At 39.9% G+C, this 25,047-nt stretch overlaps 1 protein-coding gene across 1 annotated transcript in view; it reads left to right on the forward strand.

The window, feature by feature from the left end:
• The window catches only part of CTNND2 (catenin delta 2), a 656,025-nt gene that overhangs the window by 599,905 nt on the left and 31,073 nt on the right, over positions 1 to 25,047 (forward strand). Inside the window, exons 17-18 of the mRNA XM_017738706.1 lie at positions 20,332 to 20,542; positions 23,820 to 23,904. Coding sequence (XP_017594195.1) covers positions 20,332 to 20,542; positions 23,820 to 23,904 — 296 coding nt within the window. The remainder of the gene's footprint in view (positions 1 to 20,331; positions 20,543 to 23,819; positions 23,905 to 25,047) is intronic.

Below are 25,047 nucleotides of genomic sequence, written 5' to 3' on the forward strand. Positions count from 1 at the left end.
AATGAGCTGGGGGAGCAAAAAGATTACTGTTTCCTTTTACAGACAAACTTTTGTTCAACACAAAAACTCAAATGAGTGACATGAGCAGCTGACCTGAGAGATGAAAAACTCTGACTTGCCCCAGTATGCTTATGAGGCTCAAAATGATAAATTTTCACACTTGCATGTGAATACTGGAGGTCTGCCCACAGCCTGAAAGTTGTTTTATTGTGTTAAAATCCAGCCACCATGAATCCTATCTTAGTAGTATTGCACCACTGTAAACTGTTGCTTTACTAAAAACCCTCCCTCCCCATTCTTTGGCAGTTCCTTCATGTCTTACTGGAAAATTAGAACAGCAAAACAGATAAGCTGTGTTCCTTGGACAGACAAAAGCAGGGTCCTTTGGAGTATAATGGTACCAGATAGGCTGGCAAGCTGGCATGTGTAATTTCCCTCTACTGGTATCAAATCTTCAGCAGCTAAAGGTGTTATCCTCTGCTATACAATTATGTACCACAATGTTTAAATCAAGCCCCAAAGAAAAGGCCATGCCTCTTTCTCTCTTGTGAGCCGCTAACAATGTGAAATACCAAGTACATCACAAGCAAAGCCTTTGAGGCAGGGGGGGTTCTAAGGGTGGATTTTTGTGCCTTATCCACTGTAGTTAAATCCATTCTTCTGCCTTGGGATTGAATATGTATATGCCTCATACTGAAAAGCTCAGCTTCTTCCTAGGGAGACTGAAATTCATCTCATTCAGTTGTAGCCCTGTTCAAGCATCTTTCATTCACTGGGACTTTTCTGATAAGCTGTGCTCAGTTTACAGAAACTTCAAAGCTGAGGCAAAGTTATTAAAAAGAGAGAAAAAAGAACTGCGCCTTTAGTTCAATCTTCAAACAATACAAAAATCGATTAAGAGTCAGAGACCAGCTTCATTGTAACCCTTCCCACATTCTTATGAAAATGAAATGTTGTCTCTTTCCTTCCCCATTTTATTCTAAAATCTACTTAAAACTTAAGAGGTCAGTAACTATTAGTCTGGCAATATTAGTAACAAGCTGCAGTTTAGAGCCCTGTGGCTAGAGATTAGTTGTAGAGTTGCCACCAAACTAAACAAAGAAAGAGAATGAAATTATTTACAAAGCAAACACTAAAAAATCACATCTTGAAGCTGGAATTGTTATTTGCTTCAGTCATTCTTGAGAAGAAAACCACTAAGTATTAGGTGGTTTCTTGAGTTGGACATAGGCCTATCTTGCCTTGGTTTCTATAAATGTGAATGAATAATCACGTGTGGCTTTGTCATTGTGAGGGACAATGTGCAGAAAATGTCTAGACATCACCTGCTAAAAGGAATCCTACAAAGCACATTTGTTATTACAAAATTGATGAAAGTACTTTCAGAAGCAGTGGTACTAATTTGGAAGTTAGGATGGCATGAGCTTTTTAACCAGTCCTGGGGCACATCTTAGATTACAGTGGGAACCCAGGAGAAAGTGTCCAAGGTGAGCTGTTCACACACTAATCTTCCTGGAAAGAGCAGCGCTTTTGAGTATTGGCCCATCAGTGTGTGCGTAACTCTTGCAGGATGGGTGAGTCAGAGCAGGCACTTGGCCATCTGGCCGTGGCAGCAGCTGACCCAGGAGCCAAGTCACCTGTAGGCTGTGAAAAAAGAGAAAGAGTATTCCCTGGATTATGAAGACGAGTGGAGGAAGATGTCTCAGCTTTCTGCTTTGCCTGATTCTGAAAGGGAGCAGACAACAGCAAGTAAGAAAAGAATAGTGGTCAAATATACTCAAGGAATTATGCAATTAGAAAGTGTAAGGAAAATATTCCAAGACCTGGATCTGGTGATTCAGGTTGTGAATCTGCCATTTTTCATCTAGATTTTATTCTTGGACCTCATTTTTTCCCTTCTTCCAAACACCACAAGTTAAGAAGTTTATTCCTTTTGCAAGATCATATTACCTTGTCTTCCAATGAGTATTGCACTCATTCACGAGCTAAAAGGGTACTTCATCTAAGGAGTATATTTACAGGGCCCTGAACCACAGAGACTTCAAGTACAGGTCTCAAGCCATTATGATCCTGAAGAAGATGCAGAGTATTATCAAGAGCAGCTATCATATTTTGACTGCAGGAGTTCTGAATATAAGCTCTGTGTGCAGATTCCTGCCAGCCATAATTTTGAGCCCACTAAACCAATACATTTGCATTTGCAGCTGAAATTCACCAGTTATTCTAAGGGGGAACCAACTGATATTGAATCAATTGATAGGCCTGTCAGTAAAAAGAGCTATGAGCCAATCCATCAAGTTACAGCTCCACCTCCTGCTCCTTCAAAATACAGCATACACAACCTCAGTCGATTGATAGTCCTGTCCTGTCTCTCCCAGCACATCACAAGCCTCCACTTTCTGAAGTTAGCTCTGTGCCTGACCCTCCTCCACCTCAGAATAAGCCAGCAATTTTCAGATCCTCTAGAGAGGACATGGTGCAGTTCACTTTTTATCCTCAGAAAAGCTTCCCTGACAAAGGCCCTGTTAAAGGAACTAACAGATTCAGAAAACACTCACTCCTTCTTACAACTGCTTTACAATAAAACCTTACCTAGTGCTGCAAGGCCCTTTGAGCTCAAGTTTGGAAGTCGTAAACCCAAACACAATCTCTTGACAAATGAAGCTCAGCATAAACGACAGTTCCCATCAAAATCTCCCAGTTCTTGCCAGCCAGTTTCAAAAGCACACAGCTTATTGCAGCTTCCCAAGTTTGACAAAGGAACGGATACAATACCTTCAATGTACAAGTTCAACAAGCCTAAATATCCAACCAATAATGTTAATGCTGTTGCTAAAGCCATTCCTATGAGCCCTTCAGCACTCAAGGATGAGAAGGAAGACCACAGACACACTGTTGCAGCCACAGCAAGAGGTGTATTTAACAGCTTTGGTGGTGTATTCAGCTCCATAGGGACTGGAGTTAGTAGTTTTATACCACAGAGTATACTCCAGATGGACTAGAGCAAGAAATCTGTTTCAAAGTCTGCAGAGACAGCAGTATGCTTTCACTTTAGGTCAAAGAGAATAGTAAAATGCATCTTAGCCCCTCAGTAATGGCAGGGCCTCATGGGATTAACATTCCTGAAATCAGTGGAGATGTGCCTGATGTACTGTGACACCAAAACCTATCAGAACAAGTCCCTTCCTGGGGATCCAGACTATCTTGTTGAAGGAAACTGTTTTTCAGTCCTAATTGACCATTTATAAGTATAAATATATATATATCAAGGCCAATAAGAGCAGCTTGCAAGCATAAATTCAGAAACAATAAAATACCATATGAACCATGTCCATTTTGGACACTTGACTTGCAATCTTCTTTGTTCCAGTTCTTTAGGTAGATCAGATGAAGACCTCATCCTAAACATGCGATGGGGCCGTATGTCCAGGGACTCTGCTTTTTCTGCCTTCTCTTGGTGACCTGCAGCCTCCAGTAGCAGCCTCCTCTGCCCTGCATGTTGTTCATGAACACGAGTAAGAATGGTGCCACTGCGGTACAGTACCATAAAGAGCACAGCACTGTACCTTGTTTGCAGGTTGAAGAGGTATAGTTAGAGAAGCTGAATATTTAATTGAAGCTGAGATAGCAGTCAGTTCGGTCTGTCTTCCTAGCTACTCCTGTTGCTTTCATTTGGACTCGTTCTGCTTGGTCCCTGTCTTTCCTGGAGTCCGCCATTCAGACTAGTTGTGGTATTTCTCCATAAGGGTCTGCACAGAGGAATGTATCATCTGTATGTTCTGCCAGGAATAGTGGTTAATATACTCCTGAACGGCTGTCTTTGTCACAGCAACCCATCTTGTAACACATGCCTATCTTGTGATCTTCTCTGTATTTCTGCAGATAATTGTCTCCTGCCTCTGTATAATAGTATCATCCATTTGACTTTAAGGAATTCCATCTTCCAAAATCAAGATAACTGAAACCTAAACCAGTCCTCAAACATTTTTCAGCCTCTGTGCTTGTCTCTATCACCATCCATACAACTGACTGTGACACAGGATGGATATAGACCCAGGATAGAAGACTGTTGACAGAAAATAATGCATATATTTTCTACAGAATTCTTTCAACAAATGCTTATATTTCAGTGATGAACCACTAGTATCTGTTCTGAGTAGCACCATCCAAACATTTTTTCATCCTATTTGCACCAGTCACATCTTAATTTCCATTCCTGTTCTGTCAATAAATACATATTTTCTCCTCTGTATTAGTTTGTTTTTCTTCTTGCATACTCTTGCTGCCTTCATATCCCAGAATATATTCATATCAAAAAGAATGCAGTCCATTGTGGTCTTTATGTAGTTAAAATTTGTACTGGGAGAAGAGACTAAACATGTGTGCACACATGAAGAGACAAGTTCATCATATTTAAATGTTTCCTCCATTATGAATAATAATCTTTCTGACAGGAGAGCAGCAAAGAGACTATATGTGTCATCTAGTGTATTATGTCAACTATATGAGATGTAATGCATGTATTTTTTAACAGTTTTTTATTGATGTGCAGTTGTCTCATGATGCTTTTGCATTCCATTGGTTTTGCATTTTTTTTGGGCAGGGAGGTTAGGCTAGACAAGCTCCAGATGTCCTTTCCAACCTCAGTTATTCTGGTTCTACGTGTAATTATGGAATTTACTCGATACTAATAAAAACTTTTTTTTCATGTGTATCTATATGAAGTCAAATACTTCTATGAATTATAAGGACAACATTATCAGACTCAGTGTCTCAAAGGAGAAGTAATTCCAGGACAAAGAGAACTTGAACATAAATGACAGATTTATCTACTTTAATTTGCTTTCAGAAGAGAATTTCGTAGCTCAAAAGCACGCCAGGTTCCAAGATATTCTTCAGGATATTTACTTTTAATGTTTGGAATAAATATGTACTAAGGATATATTTCAGATATTTTCAAAGATAAGAATATGTGTGTCAATAAATCTGGAAGTTAGAGCCAGTCAATAGAATATCTCATAATTGGTAAGAGAGTGCTTTATATTAATGATCTTTAAAGAATCTTTTCAGTATGGTTTGTCTGCTATAAATTTCACACAACATGACTGCAAATGTGTTTTGCATTGCTGTTTATATTAGATAAGGAGCTCATGTTCAAATGAGCACGTGGCTGCACAATATTTCTGTTAACTGTGTCTCACTCAAAAGCTGATATGCCGATACTAATATTCTCCTTCCCTCATGTTTTTTCACAAAAGTTTCATCTATCTGAGTGGATTTTTTTTTTTTAGGAGTTGCACTATGATATTTAGGATCCATTTAGTTTTGTAGTGCCATTTAAATAGAGTATTTAACATCATTGTTAAAGGGAAGACCACTGCCACTTGCTAGTGCATTGCATCATATCCATTACTATCCCACATTTTCTTTACACTGGATTTGATTCATAGGCAGGAATTTTAACTGGATGTTTCTGCTAAATCGAGCTGGGAACCAGCTTGAGCTGCAGGAAAAACAGGGCTAACAGGAGTAAAATCTTTAATTTTCTCGCATAGTGAAAACTAATGTTTGCTTGAGACAGTGATAAGTGAAGCCTTACCTCATTGCTCCTGCTGTACTTTGTGAGAGCAAGATCATGTCAAAAATCTGTGGTTTCTTTTCTGACAATTATAAATATTTCTTGTGGCACTTTATTTTCTATTTTTATTGGCTTATTTGGTCTTGGATTTTGTTACAGGTTCAGAATTTGTGCTGTTGGGGATAAGGATTAGAGTTTGGGATTGGGGTAGGAGGTGGGGGAGAGATAGGGGCTAGGGGTCAGGCTTAGGGTTAGGGGTCAGAGTTAGTGTAAAGGCTTAACAAGCGTGGTCTAACACGCAAAGCCCACTTACAGCCACAAAATCAACCCTGCCTTGCTGGCCCAGCTCTCTCACACCCTTTGTGTGAGCTTCACATGCCAGCCTCCAGGTCCTGCCTATTCTAGTGCTGAGGCTTGAAGACACCCCAGGGGTCCAGCTGAAGCATTCTGTCTGCCTGGACGTCTGCCCATATCCCACCTCCTGGGCACAGGCACCCAAGAGCTAGGGCAGAACAGGGGCTTTGGAGTTAGAGAAGGGCTTTGGGTCAGGGCTTGGAGTTCCATGCAGAGTTTTGGTGAGCAGTAGGTTGGGGGTGGGAATCACTGTGAGGGGTAGGATTAGGGTTAGGGACAGCAGTTTAGGGCTGCCATCAGAACAAGGATGTAGGGTAGGGATAAGATAAAGGGTTTCAGGTTTGGTTTCTGGCCTTTACGATAGAGCTTGCGGTAAGGGTTTAGAGAAAGGTGCTGGGAATAAGGTTTAGGGGTCAGGTTACAAAGGCTTTGTGTTAGTGGCCAGAGTTGGGTAAGGGCTTAAACAGTGTGTTCTCACATTTGCTGTACCCAGTACATTGCCATTGCTTTTATTGTCAAGACAAATCTAAAAAAGTTCTGGAGTCAGCAATGTGCCTCAGCAGCAAAGTGGGCCAACAGCCTCCTGGACTGTCAGGAGCATTAACAGCAGGTCAGTGGAGGTGATCATTCCCCTCTACTCAGCACTGGGCAGGCCACACATGAAGCACCAGGTCCAATTCTGGAGCTCGCCAGTACAGGAGAGACACAGACATACTGGAGGAAGTTCAGTAAAGGCCCCCAAGAATAATTATGGCCCTGGAGCTTCTCACCTGTGAGGAGAGGCTCAGGGAGCAGGGACTATTCAGCCTAGAGAAGAGGAAGCTCAGTCAGATCTTATCCATGTGTTTAAATGCCTGATGGGAGGGTGTAAAGAGGACAGAGCCAGACTCCTCTTGGTGATGCCCAGTGTCAGGACAAGAGTTCATGAGCACAAATTGAAATACAGGAAATTCCATCTGATGAATTCCATTCATCTCATAAGAGAACACTGAGCTGAACCTGCATTGAGCAGAGGGGTTAAACTAGGTTATATCTAGAGAATCCTGGCAACCTCGAGTGTTCTGTGATTTATAAGGAAATTATTTGCTTAAATTTTTATTTAATTTTTGCTAGAAGTATCAAGGTCCACATTCAAGCATGACTACACTAGGGACCTCATTCATTCATGGGTGCATTTCAGTTTTACACACCTAGCCCTTTGTGGAATACAAGCAAAGATGGGCTAATCTTTCTAACACGGGAACTTAGTTTTTCAATTAATGAGCGAGTGACCCTGTAAGTTTATGGCTGTTCTTGCATTTTATTCAAGGTACAGGCTGTAACCTTTTCTTTTGAGAAGTTCTCTGCAACCTTAAGAAAGATATAAATGTTCCTAGTCCAAATTTAGAGATTTTGCAGCATAAACTCTGCATACAAAAAGAATGTGCAAAGGTGATGTTCAGAGTTCACCTGCTGTTTGGTGGATTTAATGTGCAACATGAGAAAAATAAATTGTCTCGTTACTTCTCTCAGGAGAAAAGTAGAAAAGTTGCAGGATCTCTTAGATTGTGTGCTACTTAGGGTGCTCTTAAAGTGATGTGTTTTATACATTATTTGGGTTTCATACCTCAGGATTATTTTAGCAAATCATCAGTGCTAATTTTAATTAGAGGAAAGTGCTTCTATTAGCATAAGAATATGCAAAGTCATATATTTGTGTATAAAGTTTTTCAAGGTGACACTGACAACAAAGGTTTCTCTCACAAAGGGAACATGACATTCTGCAGATTTACAATTTTCAGAGGAGCAGTCTATCAAGAAATATTTCACCTTTAGTAATATTGTCCTCTGAATCTCCTGTGGTTAGGAGGTCAGCATTGTATCTGACCTCTTACCTGTTTTGTTTAGCTGAGAGCATTTATTTTTCAGTCTTGTTTTTCTGTTGTTGTTATGTCAAATTCTTTCCAGCACTCCAAGCCTGATCTCCCATCCATCCCCTGCAATGCAGAGTGTAGTTTATATTCTGCCACGTCTTGGGCAAGTAGCAAGGCTGCTGAGTACATGTAAAATTTTCACTCTGACTCTTCCCTAGTCTTTCAGAGCACTCTGATCATTTAAAAAAAGGCACTGGAGACCAGGAGCCAGCTGCTCTCTGCCAGATTTGTCTTTTCTACAGATCTGGAGGGGGAAAAAGACTTTTGGAATATTTGCCCAATTCTCCCCCTTCTCTTCCGAAGTAACTGAGTCAGGCAATGTTGCAGAGGTCTGAGAAAGGTGAGCTTGAGGGATCTTGGAGGTTATGGCCTTTGCCTTAATCAGGTCTCCTCTGTCCAGCCTATCTCCAAGAAGAAATGAAGTCCAGCATAGCAAGTTTAACATATGGACTCTCTGACTCTTGCCAATTGCATCCCCATGGAGGTAAGAGAAGGAAACTGAGTGAGTGCACAGCCCTGAGAATCCTCCTGCCATGTTGTAGTTGTAACATTACTGAGCTGTAAGTGAGCAGCTGTGACTCAGGTTAAAAAAGCAACAGTTTAATGACACTGAGCAACCTCAAATGAATGTCTGGAGGCAAGGTTTCTTTGAGGGCCACTAGAGAGAGGATTTGATCAGCTACTAGCCTGAAGGTGATACCTGGAGCTGTTACTTTGAAAGGATCAGCAGTAGCACAACCCAAAACCAAGTCACGTTATGAACCCTTTGACTCCCACCTCCTGAGGAAGCACAAACAGAACTGTGCTCTAGTAGATCTGTACTCCGATGGAGCAGGGACTAGGATTCATTTGACACAATGTCTTTAAACACAACTGATGAGTTGTATGCCTTAGTAGAGCTGAGAAACTTTTTTATGGGAAATTAAGAGCTACTTGTGTTGTAGTCAAAACAAAAAAATAATACAATACTCATTTCTTAAAGAAGGTTATTGGATGCATTTCTGCCCTTCTTATGAGAATACAAAACTTTCTTTCACTCTGCATCATATCCTTGCTTGCATACTTACTGTGTTCAGGTCTTACATTGTAGTAGCTTCAGGTGAATTAAAATACAGAACTACAATATAATTTGCTTTTTCTCCAATGGCTGTGTTGCTAAGAAGAGAAAACACTCTGTAGGGAACAGAAATTTATCTGAGTCAGAACATTGGTATTATCTGCAAAATAAATTGACCTCTAAAAACACCTGTAAAACCAATCAAATGTCCACTTTCTGCATGACTAATGTGAGGGAGCCTGTTTCTGTACCTGTATCTTCATTACCACAGCAGACCTTTGTATAGTCTGGTGTAGTTATACTGATACATTAGTAGGTCAACATATGAACACTGTTTTCATGAGGTATTTGCTAACAATTGCAGATTGCAGGGAAAAAATCAAATACTGTATTATATTCTCACTCATTCATGGATTCATTGTCTTGAAAGTTTTAAAAAATAGTTTTTAAACACCTACCACTTTTTCTGTTGCTATTCTTTTACTTGTTCTTTTCCCTTCTGTCCTTCTCCCAGCCACTGAAATCTGTAAAGTTGGTGTATGATCTCACTGAGCCTTAGAAACTAACCAGGATTTTATGACTGAAATATAAATAATTTTATTTTATGGTGCACAATAAAGCAATGTGAAATGCTGATACATGTCCTCAGTACTGTTTTGCCATCATACACAGATTAATTATCTTAACTACTCCATGTAGAGTTTTATTGGTGATGACTTAAGAAGTGTTTGAACACTGAAGTAATTACAGAATAGATGAACATTGCAGTATGGCTCGAAGTGGTTTTGATGTCTGTTGGAAGAGTTGTTTTCAAAAGACACTACCACTTTACCAAGGTTTGTATTTATTGAGCTAACACACTTACGTCTATGCTTTTTATTTAACCTTTAATAACAGAGTAGATCATGAGGATCCATTTGGATTTTATTTCTCTAAGTATTTTAACATACGCCTCTATTAAACATAAGAATCTTCATGTTTTCACCATGGTGTTGTCCTAACTGTATATGAAAGCATGCCAAAACAATCAGTCTTTCAGACCATACCATGGGGACAAATTTCTTCATGAGTTTCAGGCAATATTATAGCACAAGTAAAGAAGCAGGAAAAGAGTAGCCAATAAATCGCAATTCCTTCATGGGCACTTAGAGCAGGATAACGTCTCGTTGCAATTTCCCGTGACTACTTCTTTCAGACTCTTGTTCTGTTTTGGACACAAAGTAAAAACCAAAGTGGAAAAGAAAAGCTACTTTTTTATTAATCCAATTTCATACTGTTTAACATTGGTAGACAGGGTCATTAATTTCAGTGGATGTTGGATCAGGTCATAGATCTGGAAGCCTAAACTTACTTTTCTAAAAGTAGATTACATTTTTATTTCTTCATTATGCCCTAATTTAAAGTCCCTTGAATCAGACTATTAACAAAATATTATCCTATCTCACAAAATAATGCAGATAAAACTAAAATTCCACTCAACACTCATATAGCACTTTTCCTCTTCAAAGCACTTTAGCAGCACTGATTAATCATAGCATTAATTAAACGACTATATTTTTTTAAAAATTCAGCCTTCCAAATGCTCTGTTCTCTGCAGGGAGCAGAGGAGAGCATAGCAAGGGACTAAAACCAGCTCCAGTAATCAGAAATCTTAGCCTGCAGCAATTAAACTGAGGAATCACTTCCCTTGCAGAATCTTTCTTACCTTGGGCTAGTGGAAAGATGAAAGGAAAGATGACAGTGCAGTCTAAACAAGAAATAAATCTGTTGGTGTGTAAAGGAGCTGGTTAATTTGATATATTTGCACTACCTGAATCAATAGGTGGGCTAACAACTCCTTTCCATGAGTTTTCTAGTTTGTATACCTGGCAGAAAATGCAATCAAAATTAATTTGAAAGGAAATTATTTTATTTATTCCACACATGGACTCCATCCACTCTGGATATAAAACCCAAACATGCAAGAATAAATTCCTTGGATCCAACAACAGCTAAGCCTGAGGTTGTCATTTTTGTTCTCAGACAAGCCTCCAGAGCTAGGACTGCAAGGGAGACAGCCAAAGCCACCACCCAAATCCTTTTTTCTGGCCAAGAGAGCAGAAACAGCAGAAGAGTAGTAATACCTCTGATAGTTTGCCTTAAAAAAAGCTGCTTTCTTCACTGCTGAGGATGACAAATAGAATCTTATTAGTGGAGATTTTTCTCCTTCTGTGGACCCAGTAGTTGTTTGGCATACCAGGTCAGCAGATAATTAGGCAGGTCAAGCTGAGCTTGAACTGACTCATTTTTATAGTCCCAGCATGGGTGAGGCAGTCAACAAATTAGCACTTGCACCTCTTCCCAAATTCATCTTCATAAAGCAGGTTGCGAGGCAGAGAGCACACTCTTGAATTGGGCTGCCCGTGTTTGATGGTTGCTTCGCTTCTCCAGCATGATGGCTGGACTGATACATGATGGACATTCAAAACAGAAGCCATCCACTATGCTGGGTGAGAGGTGCTGTTAAGAAATGGAAAATCCATTTGGCCGTGGTACACATCAATCCATTTCTGTATTAGTTTTGTGACTGTTTTGCTGCAAACATATTCTCCTCTGAAGGAGAGCTAGTTTCTCCGGAAATCCACATGGCAGGCAGCATGCATCCCATGAAATTTGCCAAGAGGACAGCAGCAAAGATGGAAGAGGCAGAGATGGTCAGCAGGGTCTCAATGCAGTGCAGTACTCTACCTTTGGCATTACGTCCAACAGAGCCAGCTCAAGTGCTTCTGCATGCAAAGTGCAGACATGGATCAAGCCTTTAAAGCACATGTAAGAACGTGAATTAGCAGGTTATGTTCAGCCAAAGAGCCCTGGAAGTTCTTCAGTGTGTAGTTTTTACAATAACTGCTGGTATAAAGTCTGAATATCTGTAGTCTCACTGTGTGAGAGACAAGCAGAATATGAAGGAGTTCCATTGAGAGAGGAGTGAAATCAGTATTAGAAGTAACAGCAGATTAAATAGCTGCCTATGGAATTGAGATATGCAGGAGAGGCAACAAGAGCAGTACAAGAGCAATAACTTTTAAACACACTGGTATTTTTAAGTCTAAAATCTATGCTTGCAAGCTAGCTAAAATGTCCTTTAGTTCAGAACATTAAAAAGCTGAGTCCGTGGGAGGTGGGGGTGGGACTGGGAATGCAGGGTATGACAAAAGCAGGATCTAGCTGACCATCGAAGTGTAGGTATTTAAACCAAAACACGGAGAGATTGGAAAAACTTGGCAAACATGGCAGATGCAGAGATTTACAAGATGTAGCAAAGGACGATGAAAACTTCACAATTAAGACCCAAAGGTTTGAGGGGATGCAGCTCAAGGAAGAAAATTAGTCATGTAGTAGAGGGAAGAGGAGGTAGCCCTGAGAAGATGAGTTAAAAACAAGAAAAATAATCAGCCAGAGGGAGGCAGGAAACATATAAAATTTAAAAGTTATGTTTCTGGAAGCAGAGAAGCTGAAGGAGGAGGGTAACTGGGTTAAAATGCTGTTACAGGAAAAAAAATCTATGAAGGATCTGAGAAGGCATATTGCTGAAAAGCACTGATTGCATTGCACCCAGTTGTGATTTCCCATGGCATGTTCAGGTTCAAAATACCAAAAGCTTCTCTTTTGTCTTTGTCCAATGCTAATAGTTTCTATACATGCTGCTCTTTCATCCGTGTTATGGCCGTGTCCTTTCTCATTCCTTGTTCTCCTCATGCCTTTCTTTTGCAAAATACAGAACCAACATCTTTAATCTTTTTCAAAAGATAAAAGCTTCTATATTGGTTACCTTTTTAGATATTTGATTCTTTTACAAGCAAATCTCAGCTGACATTGCCACACAGTTATTGGTGTTTTACATGCTTTCATCACTCTCTGATAGTTTGAGGGTTTCTTCCCTAAAACTGTAAAAGATGACTGTTCCTGCTCCCTGTAGGGCTTTATATGCCACGCTGCTGATGGCTGAATTTATTCTTGATAAAAAAGATTTTTAAAAAAGAAAACCATTGACTGGCACATCACATACAATGCATCAGGGAAGATACTGTTCCTCTTTGTCATGGTCCATACCAAATACCAATCTTGTATCTTGAAATCTTGCTGCCTGTCATCAGAGATGGTGAAAAACTGAAAGCGTGTATCATTTATCTGAAGTGAAGAGGGAATCTGAGACCTCCACCTGATTCCTTGTTCAGTCTCAGCAGCCATGAGCAAAGTGCACCTGGATCCTTGGGGGCACAGGAGGGCATGTGTGTGTAATGGTTTTAATTCTTTATTCTCAAAAAATAATTTATCTCCACAGAGTCTTAAAATTTCAATTCAAAAAAACCTGCAAGGAAATGATATCTGATATTGTTCTCTAGCTCAAAGTACTCATTATCGCAACTTAATTGGCAAGCTATGCTTAATGTGAAGCAGCTAAAACAGTGGCTTCCAGCCCATGAGGTTTGAGCTCCTTACTAAAACCAGTTTAAGTAACTCATCACTCTTTTCCTTATAAATGATTGGGCTGAGGTGATAGTTTTTTTGGACAGGGATAATTGCAGTACTATAGTGAATTACCATTATGTAGTGAAATATGTATTTATTTTGAAGTGCCAGAGATTATGTTTGTGCATGTCACTAACATAAGAAGTAAAAGGACCTGAGTACCTAACAAACATTTTTGGTCAAACATTGAGAATGATATCCAGGCGCCTAGAGATAAGTATTAAACATTAAGGGCCAAGGGGTATCCAGTTTTGTTTTCTGCTTTTCCAGAAGCCTGTATGTCTTCCATAGGTCTGATAACTCTGTGCAGGTATCTCAAGTATACAAGAGAATTTGAAACCACATTACCCCCATCTGTTTGGACTCAGAAATCTCCCCCTATTTACCTGAAAATGGTTTGATCTTCTTTTTTACACCTACATCCCAAAGTGATCCAGAATCCTCTGTTCTCTGACACTTGCTAGAAGTGGTGGGGCTCTTGCTATTTGCGGCATGCTTTTCAGTCCTACTGCTGCAGGGTTTTTTCCACTTTCTTCCTGCAGTAACAGTTCATGCACAGTGTTCTTAGGAATAAGAAACAGATGTGTTGTGATGAGCAGCATCACAGACCGTGAGCCAGCACAGGCCAGGCCATGGGGGTCTGACAGTAGGCACTACTTCGGAGTGTCATAAACCTGCTCTGTCCGCTGCTGAAGTCATGTCAAACAAGGGGCCCCATCGAGACAGAAGAGAGCATTGCTGTGTGCAAACTGTGGGGCTTGCAGCCCTTCATGTGCAGTGTACCCTGCAGTGGGCACTGCTACAGACTGTATCTTACGGAGTGGGGTGGAGAGCAAAGTCCCTGGCTTGGTGGTTGCAGTGGAAAGCCTGTCTGGAGGCAGTCATGAAATTCAGTGGTGAGCAAGAGGGCATGAAACTTTGTGCTGGCTGATGACCCTTATTTCAGGTTGTGCTTCTCTGTCTTCTTTTATAAACCTTATTTTAAAAGGGGTCCTCTTTTATAAACCAACGTTGCCTGATATGGTGGATTTTCTCTTAACTCACCTTTCCTGCTGCTCCCCAAAGTCTGAGGAGTGATCATCTACTCAGTGGGTCAAGTGTCTCTCAACCTCAGTACTGCAGCCTTTTTTTGCTTTCAAAGACACAAGTTTGCCTCCTTCCATCTGCTGCCTTTACTCCTGTCCCAGCAGCTCTAGCATTATCCTGCTTCATCTTATTGGGCTTGCTCCTTCCTCTGCCCCACAAAAAAACCACACATGTTTGGCTCTAAGACCCAGTATGACAGCATTTCTTACCTCCTAGCCTATTTTGCCTTTAAAATCCATGGTATTTTTCCCCCTTGAGTGTTTCACTGGTGAAAGAAAATCTCCCTATGAAAACTAGCACACCTTTACCCTCTGAAATGACATGCGGTTGACTGCTGCTCTGATGCCTACAATAGAACTTGTATTGTCTAGGCATTCCAAGTCCAGAGTCTGCTACATATTGCAATCAGTATAATCATTCTTTTTTTGTGGGCCCCTTCTTGCACATCAGGATGTACCAGAAAATTTCCAGTGTTCAGAGAAGGCACAGGGCTTCTCTGGAACAGCAACAGCTGAACCTGAGGGGCACATCCAGGTGCTACACTAGTGGTAATCTATTACAGCATAAAACAGTGGTATCTGACAGTGAAAGCATGGTGCAGGAATGGACTACTCTAGTAGTGGTGTTTCTGCCACTGCTGTCATGTGATGAACACACTCTTAATTTATTAGACTACCAGTTGAATACAGTGACTCATGACCAAAATCCATTACTTAATTCCAGATGAATTAAGTAGAGAGTTTTGGCACATTTATTAAGTAATGATTGAAAGTAATAATAAAAGCTCTCCCAGTCATATTCTTTCCACGAGTCTGTGAAATACTGAATTTGAGTGGTATTAAAAACACAGGGGTGGTGAAAGTGCCCAAAAGCACATATGTCTAAGTGGAGCACTTGTGTTAGCACAAAGAGAAGAAAATTCACATATATTCTGACATACAGGCACCAGTAGTTCTGGAATAGGATATCTGTGTCTTTACAATAAATTATGGTGGCATTTTGCCATTTTTATATGAACTAGCTACATGATGTGAATTAATGGGTATCTTTGGAGGGGGGGAAATAGTGAACAATTACTTTTCCAGAAAAAGATCTATCTCTAGAACAGGGTTCTTAGTTTGAATTAATATCTGTTTGGGGTTTCTTGTGTCTTTAGTAGGTAAATTTTCCTAATCTTGTACTCTCAAACTAGGAACCATGTCACAGCTACTTAATAAATTTGCCAGTGTGTTAAAAGCATTGTTCAGAGATGAGTGAAAATGGAAGTGGATTCAATGATGTTACAACAGCAGTGAATTTGTCTCAAGGCAATAGTTGGGAAATATTTCCAGAAGTAGAACCTTATCTGTGATGATTTTGCTCTGGTTTAATCTACCAAAAGAATAGTTTGCTCTGCTGTTTGGCTCTGAAGGCAGAATCTCTCTTAGGACAGTTACTTGATCCTGTGAAGGAAAAGTTTCCTGAATTAAGTAACGGAGGCAGGTATTAAGGTGCTGAAACTTTTGTCACTCAAAGGAAAAGACATTGGATCTTCATTGTTGAAATAATAAGTAAATGCTATCATCTTACAGTCAAAGACTTAGTACATGGTGTTAGATGAATCACCTTCTTAATATGAAAATTATGGAAGTCTTATCTTAGAAAAATAACTTTTAAATGTATAGTATCAGAAAAATGCTCTCCCAAGCACCCACAAGACAACCCCTTTCCTGTTACATCTATTTAATGTCTTTCTTCCTTCCTTTAAGAGTGAAATTGAACAAATAAATACGATTTCTTTTTTCCTTGTCAAGCTGTTGGCTATGTTTAATCATATTATGTAAATCCTCTTTAAAAGCGTCAAGTCAGTTTTGGGTCTTACAATGTGTAATGTTGTTCAAATACAAAAAATAAAAATAAAAAATCAATTTGTTTGTAGATTAAAGTAGTTCTGTATGGACCCTAATGAAAATTAACAAGGCTATTTATTTTTAATATAATCCTCACACACATCCGCCTCGCTTCCCAGCACCCTCATCAGTTCTCACTTCTTCTGTTCAGGGAGGCTTCTTGTGTTGCAAGAGACCTGAATTGCCCAGCGCTCCTACTAGTGATGCTAGGTAACAGTAGTGCTAGATAACACTTTGCTGACATTCCAGCACTGGTTTCCATTACACATTTCCATCTGCTTTCAGAAGAGGCTCTCAACATGGGAAAACATAATTCTAAGTGCAAATGCTGTGCAGAATGTAACACACACCAGTGCAGAAGTCAAGGATCACAGGTGGTGTCAGTTGTGTTGGGCTGATGCAGCAGTACCTGTGGTAGGACTTCCCATTCACACCGCTGTGGAGCAAGGAAACATGCTTGAAAACATGACTCTTCTCTTCTTCATGTCTGTAGTAAAGCAGTAGGAACATAACTGAGTTAAGAGAAGTTAACCACTAACTGATGGGGTTTCTCTCTGTGAATGTAGTACAGTGGTTTATATAGTTTTAGAAAAACTTTTTGCAGTATAAAGAATAGTCCTTGGCTTTCACCTTCCATGGTTTAACTCGATATTAAAGCAAATTTCCTGCTTTTGCAAAATACTTTCACATAGTTAACACGGTGTTCAAAGTACTCAAACCACAGAAAATGTGCTAAGAGCTACACTTGTTCATAGGTTTTAAGACCATGTAAACAGTGGCTTAGATCAACTCTGTAGCCCAGCCACTCCCCTCTTCTTCCAGCTGGTGTGCCACCTGTGTTTGGTGAACCCCTGGAAGGACATTTTCCCTGTTGGAATTGTGGTCAGCTGCTTTACCTACATGGGTGAGCAGCTTTGTTGGAAGTGGCAGTTCTGTCTTTCACTGCCTCCTGGGGACAGGGCAGGGAGAGGGAAGCCTGTCACCCCAACAGGCAGCTGCTGGCAGTGGGGCCTGGCACTGACTCCTGGTTCTGGTAGGGGAGTTTCCAAGCTGGACACCAGCTTACACAGCTGCCACAGATGAAATACAGTGACTAGATTTTAGACCTCGGAAGTGTGAGTCTTCTGGCACGTGCTATCCAAAGGCTAAGTTTGATGCAATTCTTGGCAGGGAAAAGAAGTGGGGGAAAGAAGGGGAAGGCAATAAAAAAACCCTACCAAACCCACTCACAATGTATTTTACTTTAAATATGCATCTGAGTAAGAATTGAATAGTAATATTGGGCTGGAATTACTACAGCTGCTCAGAGTAAGGAATGCTGTACTGTCCCGCTGTTACACATTATCTATAAAAAGCTGTTTCATTGTTTTGACGTATCTAATACTGATTTGATCTTCTCATGCCTAACTGAAGGGTGTGTACAGCAGAAACTTTAGAACTGCTGAGCACTGGCATGTCCAGAATGCTTATACCGTGCTTGATTGTTGTTTGGTTTTGTTTTCCTGCTACTGACAGCTCCAAAGCCTTTATTTATTTTAAGAAGCATTTTGTGTGTCTAGGCATGTGTACTGGTGTGAATACTATTGCCTGGAATACTAGACCAGTTCCAGGGAAGAAATCTGCTTGGGGCAGCCATCCATTCCTTACACCCAGTGCTCTGGGATGCAGTCTTTGGCTGCTAATGAAATGATCATTGTGAACTGATTCCACCAGAGGACTGAGGTGCTGAGATGCTCTGTTGCAATTTAAGTGAGGTACTAAAGGAAAAAGGAATATTGGTCTGTCCTGGATGTGTGCACAGAGTAAAGCAGAAAGTCTCACTGATCTCATTTATCTACTTGTACTTATTCCCGACCAGTGGCAGACACTGTGCTAGAAGAGTAAAAGCTACACCAAATCATAGTTTATTTTCTTTTTTGAAACACAAGCTTAATTTGATATGTGTTGCAAACTGAAGTAATCACTGTAAGTGATACACAACTCTTAATGTGTTCGTGTTACACAGAACAAACAGATGCAGGTGAAAATAGCATTTCAAACTTTTCTGTCACAGTGTTTCATAAATGTATTGGGGAAAAGAAGATTTTCAGTTTGCTCAAGCAAATCATTTCTGAAAGAGAAAGAGGTGCTAACAACTATAATCTGTTTATGATAATATTGCCTAAAATTGTAACAGGGCAAGTAAATTAAATATTAAGTTCAAAGAAATAAAAATGTTTGAGGACAGGATTTCTATTTGTATTGCAAATGGTATTGAGATTCAAATCCTACTGTACATATTTGGTGGGCAGTCTAATGCTTTTTATAATCAGGAATGTTTTTACATGATACAGAGTGAGTATTTTCTAACACCTCACATTACCGCAAAATCTATTTGATAATCTTTAACAGTTCAGTGCAGAGATTTTTGTTTTTACCTGTATTATGAATATTCTGTTCAAATGACTGACTACCACATCAGTTCTACCACATTAGGCAAAATTCTGAGAAACAAAAATGGTTCAATGTCTGAGAGTTAGAAGATTTGATTTTCCTCTTCCCTCTACTTTGAAATATATACAAACAGCTGAGTTTATGAATTCAGAAATAAGATTTTTAATAAGTATGCATAAACAGTAATTGATCAGAACATTTTTGAGTTATCCAAAAAATCTGATTAAATTATCATATCATATACAATAATCATACCTGATAATTCACAAAATGTGATGTAGATTAGATTACTAATTATGTTTATATTTCCCAATTTTCCTGTCCTTTTCATCCTGCATGATACACTCATGGTGATTGCTGTATGCAAATTCCTAGCACAGCTGCACTGAAGGTGATTCAGAGTTGTTTCACTGACCTCAGTAGTAACTTCATCAGGTCTTCACCATCTCTGATCTTGTCTTCATCACATTGAAGGATTGAGCAGCCATTTTACCATAACAGCAATCCTCTAGAACTGATGTGAGGTTTCTCGTGTATCTGTGCTGGTGCTAATCCTGCCCTATATTAATATATATTTACATTTGCATTTATATTTACACTACATATATGTATAAATTCTCATAAGCTGCTTTTTTATTATTTTCACAAGCAGTACATGACTTTCAGGTGCAATTTGGAAAAAGAAATCTGTTTATTTAAGCATGAAAAAAATAATAATTTTAGAATCATTTAGGTTGTAAAAGATCATCAACTCCAAATGTAATTGACAGAATTTCTTTTTCTTTAAATGTTCAATGTGACCATTTTAAAAATTCCTTTCATTTTAGGAGATTTTAAGTTCTGGAGGTTAGTGTTTTATTCAGTAAATCCTTGCTAAATGCCAGACCGGAATAGATGTCAGAAAGGCTCCTTTTCTGGTCAGTACCATGCATATAGCTAACAATGTGTGGAAAAGATGGTGTCTACTTGAACAGCACAGTCTAAGAAACACTAACAAACCCAGTTAAATTGCTGCATGTAGAAAGAATTAACCTTGTACAGCAAAGAAGCCTTGCCTTCAGAGAAGACTTTTTCACAAGTAGCATCATTGGGTTTGCATTCACTGCTGTGGTTTTAACAATTGATGCACATTTAATTTATGGTAACAAGTTGCGAGTTGTTTGGTGGGCGATGAGGACTTGCCAAGTTCTGTGAATTGTGGTATCCAGGTAATCTTCATGCATATACTTGGCCTTTACTAGCATAGTGCCATTCTCTTAAGGATGTGAAGGTAGCCATATCAGAAGTCTCTGACTGATGCAGTGTGGATGTATTAACAGAGTCCATAATGTGTGTAATGCTTGAACGTGCAATCATATAAATATGGCTTGCTCCAAAATAGTATCGGTATCCAATTAGATTACGTGCAGTGATGCAAATGGTGCTATTAGTCTTGCGTGTTTTCCCTGTACTTCTCCGTCACCCTTTATTGCTGTATCTTCTGAATTCTCCCTTCATTTTCTTTCAACAAAGGCAAGTATGCCATGAGGGATCTGGTCCACCGACTGCCAGGCGCTAACAACAGCAACAGCTCAGCGAGCAAGGCCATGTCTGATGACACCGTTACTGCCATTTGCTGCACTCTGCATGAAGTCATCACTAAAAACATGGAGAATGCCAAGGCCTTACGAGACGCAGGCGGCATTGAGAAACTGGTTGGCATATCTAAGAGTAAAGGAGACAAGTATGTTTTGCAAATCACCTTGCACCTTTTTAACCTCTCCAGTAGTTATTACTAGTCCTGAATGTGTTTGCCTTCTCTGTGCAATCGTGAGTTGAATCCTTTAGTTTCATCAGAAATCATATGCCCAGTGTGAAGGGTGACAAGTGACAAGAGAATGCCAATACCAAAAGTCTCCCTCTGCTTTGGTTTATTTTTGATGTGCCATCAGCAGTGTGGGGAGTGCACTCCGTGTGCACTTTTAGGAAGAGTAATTATCTACAGTAACCCCTAATTCTAAGCAATTGCAGAAGATCCTCATAAACATTAGGGATCAGAGTAGTTGGATTGCACCCTGCACAAGGGGTGACATGCAGGTAGAGGGATCCTTTAGAAGGAAGGACCTCACCACAGTTCTGTTTCTGCTCCTCTTGCTCTAGGAGTGAAGAATGTAAAGTCACTGTCCCTTTTCACAGCACCTTTTTCCCTGCCACCAGCTTGGTATTAGATCCATGGATTTTCTGACCGCTTGCTTCTGAGAGAGCATTAGGCTGCTTTGTGAGGCAGAAAATGTCTTGCACACAACTGTGACATTTTCAGAACAGCTATGGTTTCATCTTGTCTGTTTGGCTATGTACACACTCTTCATGAAGAGTCACTCTTTATCCTTCTTTTGCCTAAAACAGATAGCCTGGTTCTCATATTTGTCAACCTGATGAAGTATAGTGCAATGGGACTATGGCAGTTTGAAAACAAAAAGCCTTCACTGTAGTGTACAAAACCCATCAGTCCACCTGCTCGGAGCTGTCATCACACAGCCTACTGCAGCATCAGAGCTCTTAAAGAGCCCCACAAAGCCAGGCCAGAACCTGAAGGAAAGATTTATGCACCCTACATTTGGTATGAGAACTTATGCTCGCCTATGTGATCAGAGCATTGCCAGTATAATTTAATCACATTTCTTTTCCTCTATTGTCACCCTTTCCCTTTCATACCAAATTCATTATTGAAACATTCTTGCATTCAAATTTTAGGGGGTAAAAAGTAGTAGTGTGACCAAGTATGTGATCCCAGTTGTGGGAGCTCCCCATGCTCTGCCAATTTATTTATATTTGCATTTTGTTATTATTAAATCTACTTAATTTATTTACGTTTTCTAGATCAAATGTACTGACATTGCAAGCAGGTTCATATCCATTTCTCTTAAGCTGAATGTGTCTTTTCTCAGAATAATGTATTTGTCTACCTGTTCATTATCTGGTAAAGAATACTGATACCTGTTGAGTCTGGAATTTTTGAAGTATCATGGGCAGTTTTAGGAGGGTCCAAGGGCATAATTCCCTGTCTTAATATCCCTCATAACTGTAAAAGACATCTATTTCTAATTATTGTATTTAGCCCAGGTAGAGTAATTGCCCTTCCAAGTCATGATATGTATCCCTCCTCTCAAGTGCTTTGAGCAGCAGTCCTGTGTTATTATTTTTACAGGTTACACAGTTTTAGAACAAGAAAACCTGTCAACACATAGTGCTGCAAATGCCCATCTTAAGTAAAAGTTCCATTTTTCAGCTTTCAGGAATGTCAGTACTGTGTGCTATTGGTTTGGTTTGGTTTCTTACAGGTAATTCATTGTTTGAAAATCAAAATTGCTGGTTGTTGGACTGATAGAAAATTCTGGCATGCTCACTTTAATACAGTAAAACACTTCCATATGAAATGATTTTGTCCAGTATGAAGCAACTGCTTCTGAATGTGCAGGATACTGGACTGGCCATGCATCCTGGTATGTATCAGTGCCAGGAGTGTGGGGCTGGCCCTGTGAACCTTTGGAATATACCCAGGGCATGAACGCTCTCCTTGTATGACCGCATGAGAGAACTGGTGTTCATAAGGTTATTTATATTGGCCAAACCCATATCAGCTTCACATAGCTCCTGCCTCTCCTCAGTACTCACGGAGTGGTTGGCACAGTTACTTTTCTGGTTACTCCATGCTACCAGCACCCCACTAGCCAGTACAGCTGGAAGTATAATAAAAACAATTATGCTTGAAAGGGTTTATCAAAATCCTGTTTACTCACCAATTACCCACCTACTGCTGTACTCTGGGTGAGAAATGGAATAGAAGTGGAAAAAAAGCATCAAATAAATTACTAGGGAAATGTTGTATTAATGAATCAGTGGTGTCATAACAATGCTTTACCAGCTTGAGTGTCAGCCAACCAGTGATCCTTCTCAGAAGTCACAGAATGAACCAAAGCATGGCCCCTGCCCAAAGCAGTAACTTATGCTGCTGGTTTTCTGGTTTCTCTTTGATTGTGCAATCCATATGCCTCTTCTGAGTAAAACATAAATCACCTCGGTGACTGCCCCCAACTCCATCAATCCTCACTCTGGACTTTGGCCTTTGCAAGGTTTTCTAGTGTTCTACTGCTTTATATGTATTTTTGATCCAGCACAATGTATGCTTCCTTAATGGTCTGGGTTATCTTCCTGGTCCTTTTCTATTTGACCCTTCTTCACTGAGATGAATACTCTGCGATATTTTTTTTTTAATTACCTATTCCAACAAGAATATATGACATCAACTGATTGTAACAATAGCTTAGATCTTCTTTCAAAACCTGTCTGAAAAGAAAACTCATGTGAAGTTACATGGTTTTCAAAATGACATTGTATTGCTGTCATTAAAGGATAATGGCGTGAGCAAAATCCAACTCCGCATTTGGATTCCTAATGAAATTTATCATAACTTTATCATGTAATCAGTTGTATTTCTGCATCTTCACTCTGCATTTCAAAACCAGTGCTCATCATCCATCTAGGGTTTCTTTTGGCCACTGCTAAGAGGAGCTTAATGAGTTGAACGCACTCCTCAGGTTTGGCAGCTTATGGAGGAAGAAATTCTGCTCTGACTCCTTGTCCTTTATGCCAAAAGTTGTAGCATATATTAGATGTACATAATGCCAGTTGGGTCCTCAACAATTTTGCCAATTGCTACCTCCTATTCTTCTTACTATGCTCTCAGCAGAAATCCCTGTGTGTACTGAGATGCATGCGTTTTGCTCCTCACTGGTTGATTAGTGCTATAGAAATAAGATATATTGCCCTTGCTTAAAAACACATTGGTCTCCAAGATGCCAAGCAAAGTTCTTATGGCATGCTTGAAACACACTGTATTTGAGGATTTAAATCCATAGTGATGCATGTGAAAATTGAGATGAATGGTGTCCTGTACTTAACAGTCTCTTTCTCACTGTTTTTTTTTCTCTCTCTCCCTTTTTAATATATGTGTGTAACAGGCATTCGCCTAAAGTGGTGAAAGCAGCATCTCAGGTCCTCAATAGTATGTGGCAGTACAGAGACCTGAGAAGTCTCTACAAGAAGGTAAGGCTTGGGTTTTTTCTAGATTTATCATCTTTCATACTGTTATCCAAATTTGGGGGCTGAGAGACTTCAGACCAAAATACTTGTTTATGTGACTGGAAATTCACATGGTGCTTAAAGTTTCAGATACTTGGAGCTATTAGTTTTTCCTTAATTTCTACTTTTAAGATAAAAATGCCCTTTGAAAATATGTGTGGTGGTGAAAAGGGGGTGTGAATTTGATTTTAAAATAAATTCATACAAAAGGTGCTGGATCTGACAGCCCTGGAGAGTGAAATCCTCTGTTCGTAGTACAAACCTATGTAAGCTCTCCTACTGAAACAGTCCTTCTTACACCTCCTCACCTTTTTCTGAGGCAATTACCAGATTTTCAGCCCTTCAGCTCCCAAATTTCCTCATGAGATTGTAAACAAGAGTATCTGAAGGAGTGGTGCTTAGAGACCAGCTACAAATGGAGCTGGGCTGAAACCTGGTAGCTTCATTTCTAATCAGCCGGCAGACAGTGGCATCAGACTTGGTTTTCAGACAGTCTGTTGAGTCCATAGTAGCATGCCATTCCCACAGCCCTGCTAACCTGTTGAAAATGAATTGCAGTAGAGTAATATAACACTGTGAAACAACATTCCATATAGCTTTTAAAATGTGTCTACTTAGTAAACGAAAACATTTACGGGCATTCTTGCTGAATATTTCCAAACTGAATTACGTTCCACGTGAGTATCAGCCTGCAGATTCAGCTCTTCAATGTCTTCTTGCTTGGAATTTCACATCTTATGTAATTGATATTTGTATTTGTAATCTCAGAGAGAGCTAAGACTTCATGTGGCATCTTCAGTTCAGGCCCTACTTACAGCTGAGGCATAAGGGTGGAGAAGCAGGGAAGCTTCACAGTGGTGTGGTCTGTGTTGTATGTATTCTGCACAAGAAAATAGCTTAGTTACATGAAGTGTACGCACCAAATCTCAAGCTGGCAGAAGCTGACCTTCTGTGTGAACTGCTGTTCTTTTGCATGCCTCAGCCTTGCTTGTGTCAAGTCTGAGGAGTGAGGAAGATGATTATTGAGTCTCTCCCATTGTTCACTTCCAGTATTTGCAGTCATCCTTGGCAGCCCTAGGGATACCATATGTGAAAACGTTCCAAGTA

This window comes from Corvus brachyrhynchos, unplaced genomic scaffold, assembly GCF_000691975.1.
Source record: "Corvus brachyrhynchos isolate BGI_N302 unplaced genomic scaffold, ASM69197v1 scaffold23, whole genome shotgun sequence".
Lineage (NCBI taxonomy): Eukaryota > Metazoa > Chordata > Aves > Passeriformes > Corvidae > Corvus > Corvus brachyrhynchos.